Source organism: Eumetopias jubatus, unplaced genomic scaffold, assembly GCF_037043125.1.
Source record: "Eumetopias jubatus isolate StellerSeaLion01/CBP00866 unplaced genomic scaffold, mEumJub1_p1.0 scaffold_2, whole genome shotgun sequence".
Lineage (NCBI taxonomy): Eukaryota > Metazoa > Chordata > Mammalia > Carnivora > Otariidae > Eumetopias > Eumetopias jubatus.
This window is the reverse complement of record NW_028274808.1, coordinates 196,219,643-196,238,672: the sequence shown is the minus strand read 5'-3', so window position 1 is coordinate 196,238,672 and position 19,030 is coordinate 196,219,643. Positions and strand designations below refer to the sequence as shown.

Sequence of the window (19,030 nt, the reverse complement as noted above, 5' to 3'; positions counted from 1 at the left end):
GTCCTTGCAGAGTGTACTCATATTATTATTTATGATTCGGTTCCCTCATCCTAGATTGGAAGCTTGGTGAGGGCACCATTGTGCCTCGTACGTCTTAAAATTGAGCCCCTAACCCAGGTCCCTGCACACAGTAAGAGCTCAATAAATTTTGCCAGTGCAGGGGGAGTGGGGGGGGGGGGTTAGGGATGATGACAACAAAGATGCAGGAGGACACGAAGTGGTGCGGTGTGATAGGAGGCCCATAGCAGTATGATTTTGTCCCTTTTAAAAATTTCAGATTTACCGGGGTATAAGTGACGTGACCCTGTAAGATACAGTGTGCACTGTGGTGATTGATACACGGGCACATTGTGCAACAGCTCCAGCTCAGCTCGTTCAGGAGCACACCCGTCACCTCACGTATTTGTCTTTTTCTCTTCTTTTGGGTGAGATTGTTTAAGTTCTACTCTCTTAGCAAGTTTCAGTTGTACAATACAGGGTTAGGAACTGTAGTCACCGTGTTATACATTAGATCCTCAGATCTTATTTATCCTAGAGCTGAAAGCTTGTGCCCTTTTACCAGCCCCTCCCTGCTTCCCCACCCATGAGTTGGTCCTACTCACTATCTAGAACAGGGGGTCAGCACAGCGTGGCCTGTGGGCCAAGTCTAGCCTTTGCTTGTTATCATACAGCCCTCGAGAGCCGAACATGGTTGTTACAGTTTTAAAGGTTTGTAAAACAAAAAAGGGGAAAAAAGAACACAAGATGGAGATCATACATGTTCTACAAAGCCTAAAATATTTACCATCTGGCCCTTTCCAGAAAAAGTGTGCTGACCCCTGGCTCACAACAGGCTCTCTGAGGTGAGGGACCGCTTTTTTGTTGTTTGTGGTTTTCAGTCCATTGTGGACGGATGCGTACTCCACTGCGCAGGTCAGGCTCACAGCCCGTGCTGCTGGCGACCCCGCCACCGGAGTTCCATCTGAACTATATATGCTGCTCGGCAGTTGTGTTTCTGATTACATGGCAATGTCAAAGTGCTATAAGCGTTTCTACATGCTTGCTCTTCTTGGTTTTTGTACTTCTCTCGTAGCAGGACCAGTAACAGTTCACGGTCCGGTAGCGGTCTGTGGATCACACTTTGTGCAGCAGGGGCTTGATGCCCAGTAGATTCGTGTGTGGGTGTGAGGATAGCTTACTCACCGTGGTGTGAGGCATTTCCTGCTCTGTGGGAGTGCACAGTACCTGTGCTAGAGTGGATACCTGAGTCTGAAAGCCACTTTTGAAATGATGGTACTATAATATTGTGTACCAAAAATACCTTCTTTCTACCGAGAGCCTTGATTGGGAGCAGAAGAGAAGTGTAAGAGCCATACTTAACTCTGGAATATTAACCACTTTTCTCTTAGCTTCTGTATAAGTCCAAGAATTTCCTCCACATATTTTCTTGTTTCAAAACTGAAAAGTCTGATTCCCACCCTCTTTCTCTCTCTTTCTAGTCTTCTTAAATTTTAAATAGAATCCCAAGGTTGTCAAATAAGGGACCTGGAGACAGATGTTGGCCAGGTGGAAACTGTGTTGATTGCAGTTATGAAATGCTCAGCCTTCAGTTAGAGAAATCAATTTAAATAAATCATGGGGCATAAACTGATCTTTCTGATGAGTTTTTAAAAATTGCTTTTTTCACAGTGCCTTCAACTAGTTAATTTGTAATTTCCCTGAGGATTGCAATAGACATTCTGTGTATAATGAGATCTGTTTTTATCACTTAAAAAAAAAAAAAGCTCTCGACTTTGTCTACTGCATTGCGGTCTTTTATTCATTTTAAATTGAAAACTGGTACATTAGCATACTCTTGACACAAAGGATTACAGACTTTACAGGAGCCCTTTATTTAAAAGTCATTTAAGCCCTTCTTCCTAAACAATTGAGTCCTGCTGCCATGGAGTGGGGCAGAGCAGGGAGGGTGAATGCAGGGGTGGGGGGGCCACTGGCTCCCAGGGCAGGTCGAAGCCAGAGTAAGGAGAGGGGCGCACCCCTGTAGGGGGTAGAGAGGCAGTGGAGATGACAGGTTGGTTTTGTAGGGGGATTGGTCAAATAAGTAAATATACAAGGATGATGGAAGCCAGGTTTCACACAGTGAAAGGGGAAGCGAAAGGGAAGAAGCCAGAATGAACCCTGTGGTGTTGGGTTGGAAGGAAAGGTACCGGTGTGAACTCCTGGCTTGCAGTTTGCATGGGGGAAATAGAAATATGTATGGTTGTAAATGAGTATGTATGTGTGGGTGTGCCAATGGGCCTGGAAGCGGACACCCCAGTAGCCATAAGCCTGCTTAGCACTCAGATCTTGGCTTGTACGTAGCCGGTTCAGCTTCCAGGAACTAGGGCTCCTTGTGGAAATGACTCAGTCTGGGGCTGGGGCAGGGAAAGTAGGACATGAACCTGGAACATTTTGTCACACCAGACAGCAAGGAAGGGCTCTGAGGATGATGGGAACATGGGAGGAGGACCAAGCCAGTTTGAAGGGGTTTCCCCTGGCCAAATTAGAGACAGTTTGAGCATCAAATAAAAGATAGTAGCAGATGATAACCCACTGAATAAAATAGGACATCATGCGTCCATCTCCATAGGAATACATAAGTGAGTACACTGAAGGTTTGAAGTTGATAATTACATAGTATCGAAGCACTCCCTCCCCCTTAACTTTTTTTTTTTTTTTTTTAAAGATTTTATTTATTTTACGGAGAGAGAGAGAGCACAAGCAGGGGGATCGGCAAGTGGAGGGAGAGGGAGAAGCAGGCTTCCCGCTGAGCAAGGAGCCTGATGTGGGGCTCGATCCCAGGACCCTGAGATCATGACCTGAGCCGAAGGCAGATGCTTAACCATCTGAGCCACCCAGGCGCCCCTCCCCCTTAACTTCTTAACTACAAAGGGGGAAAGAGTAACTTTGCAGTGGGGAACTGGCAGCCACCACCTCAGTCGGGTGATCAAAGTGAATTCACGGACAACCTGATGGAATGCACTGAGAAGAATGTAAATAGAATATCACTTTTTTATGCCAAAGATGCCTAACCTGAATCCAGCCGTCAGGACGGTCAGACACCCTCAAACTGGGGAATGTCTTATAGGATAACTGGCCATTATTGTGCATCAAGGTCATGAAACTTGGGGAAAGACCACAGAACTGCTAAACCAAAGGAGCCTGAAGACAAATGACAACCAGATGCCATGTGTGATTCTGAATTGGATCTTTCTGTTTGTTACAAAGGGTATCATTGAGGCAACTAGGCAAAATAGGGTGGGGTCCAGGGAAAGACTGGAAGTAGTGTAGCGATGTGAAATTTCCTGATTTTGATGGTTGTATTCTGGTTGTATCAAAGAATGCTTTTGTTTTCAGGAAATCCTAAAATAGAGTGAAGGGAGATCAGGTTGACAACTTACTTTCTGATGGTTCAGGAGAAAGGGTTCTTTGGACTGTACGTAAGATCTTTCTGGATGTGATTGTTTCACAACAAAGCAAATAAGAAACCACAAGATACCATCTCACATTTATTAGAATGGCTAAAATAAAAATGACAAATGTTGGGGGACAGGTGTGCTGCAACTGGAACTCTCGTCCGTGGCTTGTGGAAGTATAAAATAAGTCTTTATTAAAATAGCCAAATAATTCTCCCGAGTGCAGGGGCCATCCTGTGACCCGGTGGCCCCACTCCTAGCTTCCCTGGGCCTACCATATCTTTTCTGCCCTTCTGTGCCTGGCAAAATGTTACTTCTTTCTCAAGAGTGCACCCAAAAGTTATCATAAAGCCTTCATGATAAAAACTTTCAGCAAACTCGGACTAGAAGGTGTGCATGAGAAGGTTCACTCAGTAGGATTAGGGTGTCCCAACTCTGCACATTATGAAGAAACTGGCTCTGGGCCAGTGTTTGGAAGATAATCTCCAAGCTCTTGGCATATCCTGCCTGCTAAGAGGGTGTTTTGTTTTTGTATACCTGGAGCCTTGGACCGTCACGCCGGAGAGTTTATGCTACTAACAGTGTGATTTATGACAGGGGCCTTGAACCAAACTATTTGAATTTGACCTCTGGAGGAACTGGAGACTGAGTAACTAAGGTTAGCTACTTGAGTGCTCCATGCTGCATGCCTGACTCCCAGTGAAACGCTGGATGCCAAGGCCCCAGGGAGCTTTCCAGGTTGACAGTACTCTGTATGTGCCCATGTTCTTGTTGCTGGGAGAATTAGGTGCTGCCTGTCGTATTTCACTGGGAGAAGACAACTGGAAGCTTGCATCTAGGCTTCTCCTGGACTTTCAGGAGTAGAATTGAGTAATCCATCACATCCGTACAACTCCTAGTGCTCATCACAAGTGCCCTTCTCAGTCCCCATCACCCATTTAGCCCACCCCCCCACCCACCTTCCCTCCAGCAACCTCAGTTTGTTCTCTATTGTTAAGAGTCTGTTTTATGGTTTACCTCTCTTTTCCCCCCATGTTCATCTGTTTTGTTTCTTAAATTCCATGAGAACTGATCTCTATATATTTCTTTTTCCCGTCTAGGAGTATGATATCTCTTTCCATTTGTTGCAGGGTATTTTTGTATCTTTCAAGAACATCTTTTAGTTTTTCCACACATGGGTTTGGGCTTTTCTTGTTAAATTTATGCTGTGATATTTGTTGTCATTGTTAGTTTTTTATTGTTTGTTTTGGCTATTGCAAATGGGGTTTTCTCTTTCCCTGAATCTTGTCACTGTCAACCTGGCACTTTCTGAGGAACATTTAAGTCATTGTTTTGTTATTACAAGTAGTGCTGTGATCAATATCCTTATAACTATATCTCTGTGTATTTGTGAAACTTAGAGTAGCAGATGTATTTTCCAAAGATGGCTGCATCCAAACATGTCCCATCCCACATGGTCTTATTAAAATCAGTTTGTCACTGCTCCACTGGGAGGGAGATGTGAGGTGTGTGTCCCCTCCCCTTGAGCCTGAGGGGACCGTTGTAACTGCCTGGGCCATGGTGTAGGGCAGAAATGACAGCATGTGACTTCCTGGCTGTTATAAAAGGCACTGACGCTTCTGCCGCAGTCTCAAGGGACTGCCTGCTCTGGGGAGACAGTGACACTTGCACGGACCTCTGACGAGGGAACGAGGCTCCCGGCCATCACCCGCTTGGCAGCCATGGGAAGGAGCCTCTTTGGAAGGGGATCCTCCTGCCTGTGGCAAGCCTTCGGGTGATGCAGCCCCATCCAGCATCCGGCTGCACCCTCAGGAAGGACCCAGAGTCAGAACTGCCCGGCCAAGCCACTCCCAAATTTTCTGGACCCAGAAACACTGATGGGTGGTAAATGATTATTGTTTCGAGGCACTAAGCTTTAGACTGATTTGTTTCCCCGCCATTGTCGCTGGATGCTTAGGAAGGTTGATGTTATAGTTACTTTTGAAAATTCTTTTAGGAATGTTCGAGAAGAGCATTTCCTAAACATCCTTTCTTAGCCCCCTGTCTTTTCCAAAAGCCCCATGAAAATGGTCTCTGCAGTCACAGGTTATTTGGAAAAGACATCCTTTTGGAAATTCAGAATATATTTTAGCATTATTAAAGGCTCTAAAAATCGGTAGCGCCTGGGTGGCTCAGTCGTTGAGCATCTGCCTTCGGCTCAGGTTATGATCCCAGGGTCCTAGGATCGAGCCCCGCATCGGGCTCCCTGCTCTGCGGGAAGCCTGCTTCTCCCTCTCCCACTCCCCCTGCTTGTGTTCCCTCTCTCGCTGTGTCTCTGTCAAATAAATAAACAAAATCTTAGAAAAAAATAAAGGCTCTAAAAAGTTGTAGAGTAAAATACCCATCTAGCTTTGACTCAGTTTTCTCAGATTCATTTGACCAGAAGCCCCTTTTCATGGAACATGGTGGGTAGACTCTACTCTTCATGGAGCAAGTGTTAAGAGCATGCCTCTGAGGCAGGTTCCTTAAGTCACATCCCAGCCCAGCCATTGACTAAGTGTGTGACCTGGGCGAGTTTCCTCACTTCCATATACCTCGGTTTCCTCCTCTGTAAGAAGGTCATCAGTATCATTACCTACCTTATAGGGATGTATGGCATTAAATAAATTTATCCAGATAGCGTGCTTAGAAAAATGCCCAACACATAATAAGCCCTCAGTAAATGTTAGCTGTGGCATTAACAAGAGCGTCCTTGTATGTATTTACATTGTTCCTTTTACGTATAGTCTTCCTGGCTCGTAATATGGAATTCATCATCGATCTTTTTAGCAGTCTACCCATCATTTTTGTAGTGCTGTGTCGACTCCAGGAAAGCTATTACAAGGCTTGTCGTTTCATGATCGACAAGTTTTTTCTCCTACTAGCTAATTACTGACTGTTATAAGGTATCCATTCATTCAACCTGTATTTATTAAACACTGAATGCCAGGCACTCATGTGGGACCCAGGGCTGCGCAGCGACCATGGCCGGCAGTCCAGAGCCCTGCTCTGAGAGCGTGCCCTCCAGCAGAGTGAGGCACGCAGTAAACAAGTGAATTAGCAAGGTCATCCCAGACGCAGGTAACTGCCTATCAGGAGGACAAGGGCTATGGCACGGTGTGACATGGGGAAGCCTGCTTGAGGTCGGAGAGACAGGGTAGGCCTCTCTGAGTGAGGTGAGCTCGAGCCTAGCCCTGAAGGTGGAAAATAGTACGGCCCTAAGAGGGGCCCTGAGGCTGACGCCAAGTGCAGAGGCCTTGGTTCCTGAGACAAGTCGCTTGTGTATTTATAGTTAACTTATTTAAGATACTACTTATATATACTACATAATGTGTGGGCGTGTGTGTGTGTGTGTGTATTTAGCAACACTTTTGCACTGGTGTGGAACAGCCAGTGTCCTGGATTTGTTGAACAGTCAGCCTCCGCCACGCACGTGTTGAGTGCGATGTCAGTATGTGGGGCAGGTTTGTGCGTTCTTTCCTTCAGCACTTACTGACTGCATTCCTTCCCTCGTGAGCTTTGGTGGGGTGCCCAGTCCTCCCCCTGCAGGCGGTGACCCTGGTCCCTTGTAGTAAGTGCCCTGCTGGAAGGGTGTTGGGATGGACACTGCTTAGCAACTCTGCTCCCTGGCAGAGGGCACGGAACACGTGTGCAGGGGTCACACGTGACTCCCTCTGTTGTCAGAATAGAATCTTGCTGTGTCAGCAAATTATATGACTGCTAATTATCTATTTAGATCTAAGCTGGAACCAGAACCAAATACAAAGACGAGAGAATCCATGTCTTCTGAGAAAGTTTCACAGAATCCTTCACAAGACTCTGAAGAAAAACCTGTCACTGAAGAATATCCAGGTATGAATTGAAACCAAAGTCTTGCCTTGCATCTCTTCCTTATGACGTACTGGCAGAAATACAAAGCAGAAAAAGGAACACAGTCCTAGACATCTTGCGGTGTTTGTACTTGCATAAAGCAAAGGAAACGCAGAAGGGGCAGCCTTTTTTCTGTCCCAGTTGGAGCTGATGCCTGTTGGGGTTCCTTCAGCCACCCAGGAGCTGGCAGAGTCCAGGGAAAGGGCCTGAGTTGCAGTGCACCACCAGGGTGGGGGCTGGGGTCTCATGGAAGGTGGAGCACTGCCTCCCCTGCCCCCACGTGGTGCCCTGTCCCGTGATCTCAGCATCCTCTTAGCACTGACTCTGCGTGGCCACCCTGCGTAGGCAGTGCATGCCTAGTTTGCCGGATCTCACATGTAGCAGGGGTGGGATTTTGCTTTGCACGAATGCCAGGATGATGGTGTGCTTAGGGCCCGGGGGCCAGACGTCTTCCTCAGTCCCCTCGTCCGTGTTATCACAGTGACTGTCATTGCTTGCACGTCTCCCAGATGCCAGGCACTGCCCTGAATCCTTGCAGACACCACCACCGTCCTTAGAGCAGCCCCCCTGGGATGGGTTTGGTGGCCCTGTTTTTGAGATGAGCCTTCTGAAAGGCTGTGAGAGGCTGGGAAACTTAAAAACTCATAAATAGTAGATTCAGGATTATATGCAGATCTGTACTGCCCCTCCATCTGATTTATTCCCTGCATTGTACAAGAGAGGGAATTCCAAATGCAGTGTGGGAATGAGCGCCTGAACGATGCCAGGGGCGCTTTCTGTGGTTGGAAACGATGTCAGTGGGGAGAGGTGGGGAGACCAGCACCTAGTGAGCCCTCCACTGTGCTGGGCTCATGCTGGGCCATCAACAGTTTGAGTCTCATTGGGTCTTTTGAGGTGGTGCTGTCATCATTTTACGTGTGAGGAAATCAAGCTTTGAAGAGATTGTATAACCTGTCCAAAGTCAAAACCGAGAAAGGGGCAGCACTTGGGTCACTCTTTATAGAGCCTGAGCCTGTCCTCTCTGGTGGCTGCCTTAATCCGTAGGCCGGAGGCCTTGCACAGCTCCCATCTCCACTGGTCCCTAATGAAGGAAAACCCCAGCATCACTCATGAACTAACGGGGCCCAGCTTCTCATAGGACAACACATAGGGATATTATGTCTACATTTACTCATGCCTGACACCGCATACTCATTCCATCACTCATTCATTCCAGAAATACCGGTAGGGCTGATGAGAGTGGGGAGAAGCCAATACAGATTCTTGGGGCCCAGCTGAGGGCGGATCTCCAGTGAAGAGCTGTCTGCCCCTGCTGACCCCTGAGCCCACATGGAGTGCTGCTGTGCCAGGCACTGTGCTGGGTGCTGGGGACAGTAGTGAGTAGAAAACAAGACCCCTCTGCTTATAGGAAAACAGATGTTAGTGGAACAATCACACCCATGTAGTATACAATCATTGTAGGTGCTGTGCAATAGAGGGTCCTGGTCGGAGGAGAGAGTAGGCCTGTCAGAGAGGTCGGAGAGCTTGATATTTCAGTAGAGACCCAAGGGCCATGAGGAGTGAAGCCTGTCTTTCTCTCGGGCAAGAGCATCACAGGCCAGGGAAAGCAGACATGTGGAAGCCCCGGGAAGGGAGCATGCCTGGCATGGTGGATGAGCAGCCTGGAGGCTGGAGAGCAGGGCAGAGGGCAGAGGGACAGCAAGTGAGGAAATGCCAGGGCTCCAGGCTGCTCGAGGACTGTGGCTTTTCCTCCGTAGGAGGTGGGAAGCCATGGGGAGGTCTGCACGGAGCACGGTCCCACCCAGCTGTGTTTGAGCAGGGCCCCTGCAGTTGCTCTATTGAAGAGAGAAATAAGGACAGTGAAGAGGTTGCTGAAGTCCCCCAGAAACAGGATAATGGTGGAGCACAACACACATGGTAGCAGGGGAGTGGGGGGAAAGTGCTGGAATTCTGGATACATTCTAAAGTAAAACCACAGCATTTGGCTTCCTGTACATGGGACAGGCAGGAAGGAGGGGTCAAGGAAGGTCGTGGAGGTTTTGACAAGGGAGAAGTTTGCTGTCCTTCACTGCGATGTGGGAGATTGGTTTGATCAGGAGCCCGGGGTCGGACATGTTAATTTTGAGATGCCTGGCAGAGATGTTGAATAGGGAGTTGGGTTTATGAGTCTGGAGGTCAGGGGGCAGTCTGTAGGCAGCATCGATCCCCTGAGACAGGCTGCGATCCCCCGGAATGAGGGTGAGTAAAGAGAGGATGAAGGCCTGAGGCCGCCCAGCACTTCCCGTCTTCCTGCTTTATCCTTCTCCCGGGCACGTGCCACCATCCTTCTGTTTGTTTCACTTGTTAATGTTCTTGACGATCTGTCCCTCCTACTAAAATGTAGGTTCCGTGAGGACAGGGATTCTGTGTGCTGTTTACTGCTCTTAACACTGGCACCCACAACGCCTGACACACGGGACGTGCTCAGTAAATCTCTGAAACAGCACATCACTGAAAACAGCGAAAGGACAGAGGAGGGTGGTCGGGAACACTGATTGCTTTTAGTTGCTGTGGAAGTGTTTCCTAATGTAGAAGGAACCTCATGCCCCTGGACAATAGGAAGTACACCGTCAAGTCCCGATTTACATTTTTATCTTAAAGTCAGTATTTGTTGTTTTATAATCACGAGGTTCTCTCCTGACTCAGCCAGCCCACCAGATATTAAGGGCGCGCTCTCCAGTTTAGCCCCTGACCCCCGCGTAGGAGACAGGATTGTATGAAGAATGTCTCTTCTGAGGCTGTCATGGTCCCAGCTCTAGCACCTCCTGGCACTTCTGAGTGTCAGTTCCCCCATTTTTAAAATGGGGGTGATGACACCTTTTAGGGGTGTGGGGAGGAGGGTGTGAGGTTGTTATTGGTGTTGTCTTTGCTCACTGCTCTCCTAGCATCTTGAGACACTCCCCTACCCTCATCTTGGTCCTGGGATGTCTCTGAGATGCCCTGTGGCCAGTGCTCTCCTGCCTTCTCCCCTGCACCCTAGCACCTGCCTGCTTCTGCCGGCTCAGCCTCCCTGCCCCCCAACTCCACAGACCACCCTTTCCTTCAAATCATTTAGTGATGCTTGTTATGTCCTCTTTTGCTTAGCTACACGGAATCCCAAAGACTTGTAAAATCAGAATATTAAAAGTGTACACAATTTCCTGTCTGTACAAATTCCTGCATATATAACAGATTTTTAAATATTTCAATTTTGTTGTTTTTTTCCCCCCAAGAGAAAGCTATTACCATTGCTGTATCCCACCTTTATCTGTTACCTGTTTGTGGGTCTGTAAGGGAAGAGAAGAAACCAGGCTGCAGCTTAGAGTCATGGAAGCAACTTTGGAGTCAGATTAACCTGGTTTTGCAGCCTGGTCTCTGCCCTGAGCTGTGACCCTGGACGAGTTATGTAAATTCTGAGCCTGTGCTTTCTTGTGGTATCGTGTGGCCGTGGTTCGTTGTGAGCATCACGTGAGCTAGCACATGAAGGGCCTAGCAGTGTCCGACGTGTACAGTCGATGTTCCACAAACCGCATGTCTTATGTGGGTTTGTAGAGCTGGCTACGAAGAGATCCACTGCTTGACACCAGGGATTGGGCCGCATCCTTCTTCAAATGTAGCACTGAAAGTCACTAAGATAGCAAAGGAAAGTAAAATCTAGATTAGAAAGGAAGTTTTCTGTATTCACAAACTACCTAATACTATATACAAAAAATTTTAAGGAATCTACCAAAATAAAAAACAATGAATGAGTTCATCAAGGTCGTAGGATACAAAGTCAGTATACAAAAATCAATTTCATTTTTCTATATTCTCAGTGAATAATCCGAAATGAAATTTAAAAAGCAACAATTCCCTTATAGCACCAAAAAGACTAAAGTACTTGGGGAATAAGTTCAACAAAAGTATAAAACTTACATTTTGAAAATTCAAAAATATTGTTGAAAGAAATTAAAGATGATCCAAATAAATGGAAAAGCATCCCAAGTTTGTGGTTGAGAAAGAATTAATGTTATTAAAATGGCAGTATACCCCAAATTGATCAACATACAGACATGAAGTGAGCACGTGCTGTTGGAAAAATGGCGCCAGTGGACTTGCTGGACTCAGGGTTGCCACAGACCTTCACTTTGACAAAACGCAGTGTCTGTGAAGTGCAAGAAAGTGAAGCACCATACAACGAGGGACGTGGCCAAGGATGTGGCGATCAGAACCTTCATTCGGGTAAAACTTCTCCAGGCAGAGGACCAAGCCAGCAAAGAGGTGTGGGGGGAGCCGAGCTTGGCATGTGGCAACGCCCGTGCGCACTCACGGGCTGAGGCACCGGTGAGGACGGCACAGGGACAGACGAGATGGGGACCGAGGCCAGAGCCTACAGGCCTTACAGGCCACGGTCAAGGTTTGCCTTTGATTCTGCGTGTGGCCAGAAGCCCCTGGAGGTTTTCAGGCTGAGAGTGGCAGGTCTGGCACACAGCTGAGTATGGAAGAAGTGGCAGCTGTGGACTTGTCCAGATCTGTTGCAGATTGTGTGACAGTGTCGCACGGCAGGACAGCAGTGGTGATGGGGGTGGTCGTCGAGAGAAGCGCTCCAACTCCAACCGTAGTTTGGAGCTGCAGATGAACTCGTAGGTGGGGTGGGAGATGTGAGGGACAGAGGGACAGAGCACCAGGGCTTGGGGCTGGAGCAGCCTGGTGGACGGTGAGGAGGAAGGCAGGAGGAAGAGTTGTCTGGCAGCAAGGCTCGGGGGCAGTGGGCGGGGCGGCACCAGAATTCTCGTCTACGCGTGCTAGGGCTGGGGCGCCTGATGGACTTTCAAGTGGAGACAGTGAGCCGGTGGTCGGAGTGAGCCTAGAGCTCAGGGAGGGCCTCAGGGCTGGAGACACCTGGGAGTCGTGAGGCTAGGCCATGCAGAGCCCCAGGCCCGTGTGCGCTCACCCGGCAGCGCGTGCGGGAGGGGAGAAGTCTGCGCCCACCTCTCTGCTGCTGCCCTGTTGTCTGGGGGCCTTTGACATTTCGTTCATCCCGACCTTGATGCTGGCGGGTCAGTCTTACTCCCCAAGTCCCAGCTGCCCCCCCCCCCCCCCCCGCCACGGGGTTGCACATCTGCCCGCGGACATTGTGCTAAGCGTGTCTACAGTTTGCAGAAGGACTTTTTAAGTCGGGGCCACGTGGAATCCTTTGGCTTCGCTGTTCAGCTTTTCATTTCTCTTTTGAAACATGAGCTGTAACTTAAAAAATACTTCGGGATAGGACTAGGTGGTATAGTTCTAGGCAGAGCTTGCCACGCTCCTGTTTTTTAAAAAAACCACTAGTTGGGTTACTTTTCATTTAGTCAGCAGTATCCAGCAGCTCTGTGGTCATATAGCACTTTCGTCCTCGTCAGATGTTTAGGCCGCCGCCTTCCATATTCTTACTATGCCAGCACAGGGTCTGCATGGACCCATTGTTTGTTTTTTTGTTTTTTAAGATTTTACTTATTTTAGAGAGAGTGAACGACCTGGGAGTAGGGGAGGAGCAGAGAGAGAGAATCTGAAACAGACTCCCCACTGAGCCCGGAGCCCAACGGGGGGCTTAATCTCATGACCATGAGATCATGACTGGAGCTGAAATCGAGAGTCAGACGCTCAACTGACTGAGCCACCCAGGCGCCCCCTTCATGTACCCATCTACAGTTTGTTTTCTTACACTCGTTTCCCCTAGCATTAAGATGGGTCTGGTTATTTGTGAATACTTCCTACACTTCTTGAATGAGCCACTGTTCCTGCCCTCAGGGAGCTCACAGTTGATGGGAAAGGTGGACCCCGACGGCTACCGAGGTCAGCAGCTTGCTGAGCATGCAGCCTCTTTGCAAATTGGACATTCCAGCTCAGAGCTCAGTTATCCTTGGAGCTGATGCGAATGACGTTTCTGTGTTCCTAATTTTGGTGTTCTTATCCTTGACATCAGAGTCAAAGCTTGATGTGGCTGCCATAATGAGGTCACATAGGAAACAGAGGGCTCTAGGGGTGGAGGTGGGGTGAGTTAAAAGTGCAGAGGCTCCTATCTAAAGATGTCCTGTCTGAAAAACAGCTCACCAGTTTCAGTGGGTGCCTTCAGTCTCTCTTTTATATATCAGTTATATATGTTTATTATATTTACATGTATATTATATATAAATGTGTTTTATAAATATCATTCTAGCAAAAACTGCCATTTATTTTAAACTTGCACAGTGTTCTGGATGACCTGGAGATTTTTTTGTGAGGATGCATTTGGAATGGTAATACTTTATACACAGGGTCTGCCTAAATTGCTTTCTCTAAATTGGTGCTATCATACATTCTTTTCCTTTATCAGTCTCAAAACAAAAACTCTGGACTTTTGCCCATGTCGTGGGGCTGAGCTCAGCTCTGGGAAATTTCCTGAAGTTGAGGAAGAAAAGAAAAAGAAGCAGTACTTGGCAGCCCCCTGACAAGCCTAGAAGCACCGCTGAGACACAAATACCAGACGCAAAGTCACCTTTAGAAAGAGAGACTCCGTTACAGTGTGTACCAGGGGCAGATCACTTCCATCCACTCCCCTGTTCCCTCCGCACCCCCTTCGAGCCAGGCAGGCCTCTCTAGCATGGTCCTGGGTGGCACAGCCCTTCCTGGGAACCTGAGCTGTTGGTTCACTTCATTAAGTATCCATCACCTGTTTGTGTGATTGTGGTCAAAAAGTTCTGGAAGGTGTTCCTCCACCTCCAGTCCGCAGTTCGTGCTCAGGTACCTATCCTGGAGTACACCAAAGAGCGCTCGAAGGATGGACTGGCACATGGTACCATTATACTAGTGAGAAACCCAGATAACCCAAGGTTTATCAGTGGAGGTACAGCTACGTAAGGGACAGTGCATCCTTACAACGGAGTGTTACGCAGCAGCTTAAAAGAGTGAAGCAGATCTATGTGACTGACGTAGGATAATCTCCAAGATATGGTGAAGTCATAAACAGCAAGTTTCAGAACAGCATGCTAACCCACAAAACTCCATATTGTTTCTAGACTGAAGTGTGGGGGGAAGGCAGGGAGTTGCATCTCTGCATGTATGTGAACGCGCTAGGTCAAGTCAAAGTGCTGACAGTAGTTACTTCTGGGAGAGAAATAGGATTAGGGAGCAGTCTGTCATTTCCTGTATTTTTTTTTTTTAATGAAAACACCTATATATTCAGCAGTGTTTAGAAAGCAGGGGGTGGGGGGCGTGGCATGAGTGTGTGAGTTTGTGTTTTGAGGTAAAATATACTTGAAGACTGGTTCTGAAGACTGTCCCTTTGGTCTGCAACCATTGCTGAGATCACCGTGGCACTGACGCTGTGCATGAGGCGCCTTCTCCCCCCACACAAGTGCACACACACGTGCATGCACGCACACGCCTAAGCACGGTAGGAGAACCATGGTGCGGCGCCTCAGTAACCGGATGTGGACAAAGCTGTACGATCCCGTTCCACCCCATGTTCACAACGTGCCTGCATCCCAAGCCAGCCTCCTAAAGTGAGTTGTTTTGCCTTCTGCTTTTCTTCTTCTTCTTCTTCTTTTTTAACAGAGAAGGTTCCGGCTGAATCGCAACCTGAACTGGGCACCTGGGGAGATGGCAAAGGTGACGATGAATTATCCCCAGAAGAAATACAAATGGTAAGGCTATTCTCTGCCCAGTCAGGTGTTGTCTAACTGGTGTTAGTTAGGAGGTCATCCTAAATGCCCTTGCTCTGTTATACCAGGTTTTAAAAGTTATAAATAAATATTTTAGATACAATTTTTCCACTTGATTTCCTAATTCTTAATATGCTTTTCATAAGTTTTAAATTTGCAGTAGCATAATTGAAGAAGAAATTGTGTTGGAATAATTTTACTAATATTAGATTTCTTTTCAGCTGCAGTAAAATAGTCCTCCAGACTAAATGGGTCTTTTATAATTACTGCTGTGGTGCTTTTTAATTATTTGAATTGCTGGTGTTATGCTAATGTGGAGAAAGCATAAGTAATGACTGAAGAATGAAGAGTAACACCTTAACTGCTAAGGTCTAGTTGCCAGTTGTAGGCTGTCCTCTCTGGGTGAGTTTCAAAAGGAAACTGATAGTTCTGGCACGAGCGCCTGCCAGCTCATTTACTGCAGTGCCTGTATACACTTCAGACGTTGGTGTGATCGAGCCAAATGGAATCTGTCTTCCTGGGGCGGGGAGCAGGTGTTTCCTAGCGCGGCCCTGGCAAAACACTGTCCTCTGCCTATGGAGCTAGGAACCCAGGTCCCACTTGGCGCATTTCATTGGCTATCCCTGACAAGTGACAACACCTTAGCTTGTGCAGCAGTTGACGGGGGACAGGACTTTGCTGGGGTCATCTTCACCGTGATCCTTTCAACAGTCAGGCTCAGAGGTGGTGGCGCGTCACCATCTCCTGTTAACTTGGGCAAAAAGCGGTAAAGTGGCCCAAAGTGCTCTAGTTAACAAGTGGTAGAGGTTACTAATCCTCAGTTCCCCGATTCCTAACCTAAAGCTCCTGTTCCAGAAGAGAGGTAGTAGAGCTCTGAGCCAAAAGCTCTGTCAAGTAAGAAAGAGATCCAGTCTCATCCCGGCCTTGAGCCTCTTGGACTGAGGCATCTGTGTTGCCAGGCTCTTTCTCTCCACTTGTCTTCATACCTTGCAGGTCTCAACTGCTGTGTTCTCAGAGATGCCTTCCCGACCACCCAGCCTGCAGAGGCCCCCAGCCACTCTTTCCCTGTACCCCACTTTATTCCCTGTCCCTCCACGAGAGCAGGAACTTGTCTGTTTTTGTGGCCATAGTCCCAGAGCCTAGAATGGTGTTCGAACGATGAGCGCCTTTGATGAGTGTCATAGGCAGGATCATCAGTAAGCATTACTAGAACATTCTCACTTTAAGTTATTACTGCTATTATGTATACTCATGAATGTCCCCTATATGCCAGGCCTTTTACATATGTTGTCTTATTTAATCTTTGTAACAGTCCAGTGAAGCAGGAATATCCCTCTGTACATTTGGAAAAAATAAGGCACCAAACCTCTAAAGCCCTCCAAGGTCGCAGGGCCAGTAGAGCCAAGCCACGTCCTGTGGCCTGAGCCCTGGCTGCAAACCCTGCACTCTTCCCTGTATCACAGTTCACTGGAGCCCCTGAGGGGATCTGGTGGTCTAAGGGAGTGTAGCCGGTATTGGAGCCGTGTGGCAAACTGACATGGGCATCCTCCCGGGGTCCGCTGAGCAGTGGCACATGCGCGGGTCTGCAGGCGGGGCCCCGCGAGGGTGGCCAGGTGCACGGGTCATCTCTCTTGAACATCGGCTTTCAGGGGCAGAGCGCTGACTCAGAATCTTCCTGCTCTCCAGACTTGCTGTTTCTTCTCCGAGCCAGACCCACGATGGGGCTCATGAGTGAGTGAGCCAACCAGGAGGGTCATGCGTCACAGTGCCAGGCACCCAGCAAATGCTCACACGGTCCCCCAGCCTTCCCCCCTCGGAGTGGCAGCACACCTGTCTGCTGCATGGGCTGGAAGACACCGGCCAGGGCACAGATGCTCGGGCCACAGCTGCACGTGTGCAGCGGGGACTGAGGTGTGCCTGCCATACTCACAGCAGCATCAAGGGGTCACGCGGGTGGGAACTGCAGCTCAGTGGAGTTTTATATGTATTTTATACACAACATGATTTCACAGACATTTACTCCCCCCCAGACGAGTGGTTCCTCTTTAAAATCAGCCCCTTAGAAGCGCAAAACTGGTCGCAGTGATAGTCCTGTTAGCCGTGACTTGCCTAGGACTTGCTTTGGGGATACCCTCGGAGCCTGTGGTATATGCTTTGGAAGAATCAGCAGAGCTGTCTTTGTTTTTTACAGGCAAAAATAATTCTGAGCTAAGGGACTAAGTCAACTTTAAGTGGCTTGCCAGGCCCCTGCCTTCCTCCAGATTCTCCCAGGTTCCAGGATGCACCCTCTGACTTTGAGTAGGTGCTCCATGCCCCCCAGGCCCAGCAGACGTGGGAGCCAGAAGCCTCGAATGTGGAGGGTGGCTAAGGAAAGACTGCAGTGTGGATTCCAGTTAGGAGGTGACAAGGGGTCGGTCAGGGTGCAGCTGTGGAGGCAGAGATGAGAGAGGTGCGGGGTAGTGGCCTGGACTGGGAGGAGGAGCCTGGAGCTTTCTGACTTGGGAAAAAGTGCTGGCAGTCAGAAGGGAGAGCAGGCTGGGCGGGGCAGGGGATGCCGAATTTCATTTTAGACAGGTGTGTGTTTGGGGCACCTCTGGGACATCCCTGGGAAGTGTTTGGTGGGCAGTGGGATTCGAGGCTCAGGCTAGAGACGTGAATATGGGAGACATCCTACTGCTGATGTTTGAAACAGTTCATCCCGGGGAGAGCGGAGCAAGGCAAAGGACATTGCCCTGGGGATGCTCCGCAGGGAGGCAGGCTGAGGCAGGGGAGCCAGCCAATGGAAGGGAAGGACAGTTAGATCATACTCCCTTCTTCTATAGCCAGATGATGGCAGAAGTTTCTTAAAATCTCAGTTTCTCTTCAGTTTGTACAGAATTTTATTAATGAAAATAATGATTTCACGTTCCCCCAAATAATGTAACAGGACCTGCATTTCTTTGCTGGAGAAAAAATATGCATAGCTCCATCTCTTGAATAGTTTGTACATAAGCAGAATTTACTTTCTGTTTTAAGGCTTTTTTCTTTCCTTTTATACACTTCATAAGTGAAGTAGCTAGGGTAAGAGTCAGTTGTTTGCCAGAGAAGTTTGCCTTTCTCCTGTGGGTAGTGGTGAGCAGCAGAAGTTTGTTAACCTTTGCCAATGCATGACCTTTAGAAGCCTCTAGACGAATGCTGGGGTGGACCAGAGGAAGACTGGCACCCAGGATGTCTGTAATCTACTGATGCCCCGTCCCAGTGAGAGATGATGAAAGTGCGTGGGCTTGGAGACTCGACAGAGTCAGTTACAAATCCTCTTTATATCACTTACTGTCTGTGTAATTTGGGGCAAGAAAATTAGCTTCAGTGAACTTGAGTGTGGCAAAAATCACCACCCCACAGAACTGTTGGGAATGCAGTAGCTTGTGGAAGAGTACCCAGCAGTGCGCAGGGCCCATGGGAGCTGCTCAGCTGGTGTCAGCCCCTGTGCACATCCGCACTCACGGCACATCTCTGGAACGGGATTTAGCCAATGGAGAGGAAGATTAAGGATTCCCGTCATTAGGCTTTTCTGTGCCTGATGACTGCTGATGCCCCGTGCTTCCACTTCCTGGTCCTGTACTGAGTCACTGTCTATAAACATGCTACTGACCATTTCCAATAATGCTAGTTATTTCAGGGTCCCAGTACCGGTGACTGAAGCCATCGGAACTGGCAAGACCTCCCTAATTTGTATTGTGTTCCTGCAAGTGGATTGGGCAGCAGGATATGATGTTCAGAACTTTGATGGCCACCTATTTAATGTTCAGTTAACCTCTCTCTTAATTGGAAATGATAGCTAAGTTCCATATCTAACAATTTGGCCAACCCAAATCTTACTTAACAGGCTCAACCCTGAACATGAAGAGAAAGAAGCAGGGCACTATTGGTTTTAAATTGGAAAGGGTTTGTAGCAAATTTTGGTCATAATTCATAATCCCTGTTTTGGAATTTTTCCTCAGGGTAAAATAATGAATTAAGCCCTATAATATCAATTTAATTCATTATTTC

General features: G+C 48.1%; 1 protein-coding gene across 1 annotated transcript in view; it reads left to right on the top strand.

Moving 5' to 3' along the window:
• The window catches only part of STX18 (syntaxin 18), a 116,975-nt gene that overhangs the window by 88,172 nt on the left and 9,773 nt on the right, over positions 1 to 19,030 (top strand). The window contains exons 6-7 of the mRNA XM_028087635.2: positions 7,189 to 7,304; positions 14,895 to 14,983. Of these exons, the coding sequence (XP_027943436.1) occupies positions 7,189 to 7,304; positions 14,895 to 14,983 (205 nt within the window). The remainder of the gene's footprint in view (positions 1 to 7,188; positions 7,305 to 14,894; positions 14,984 to 19,030) is intronic.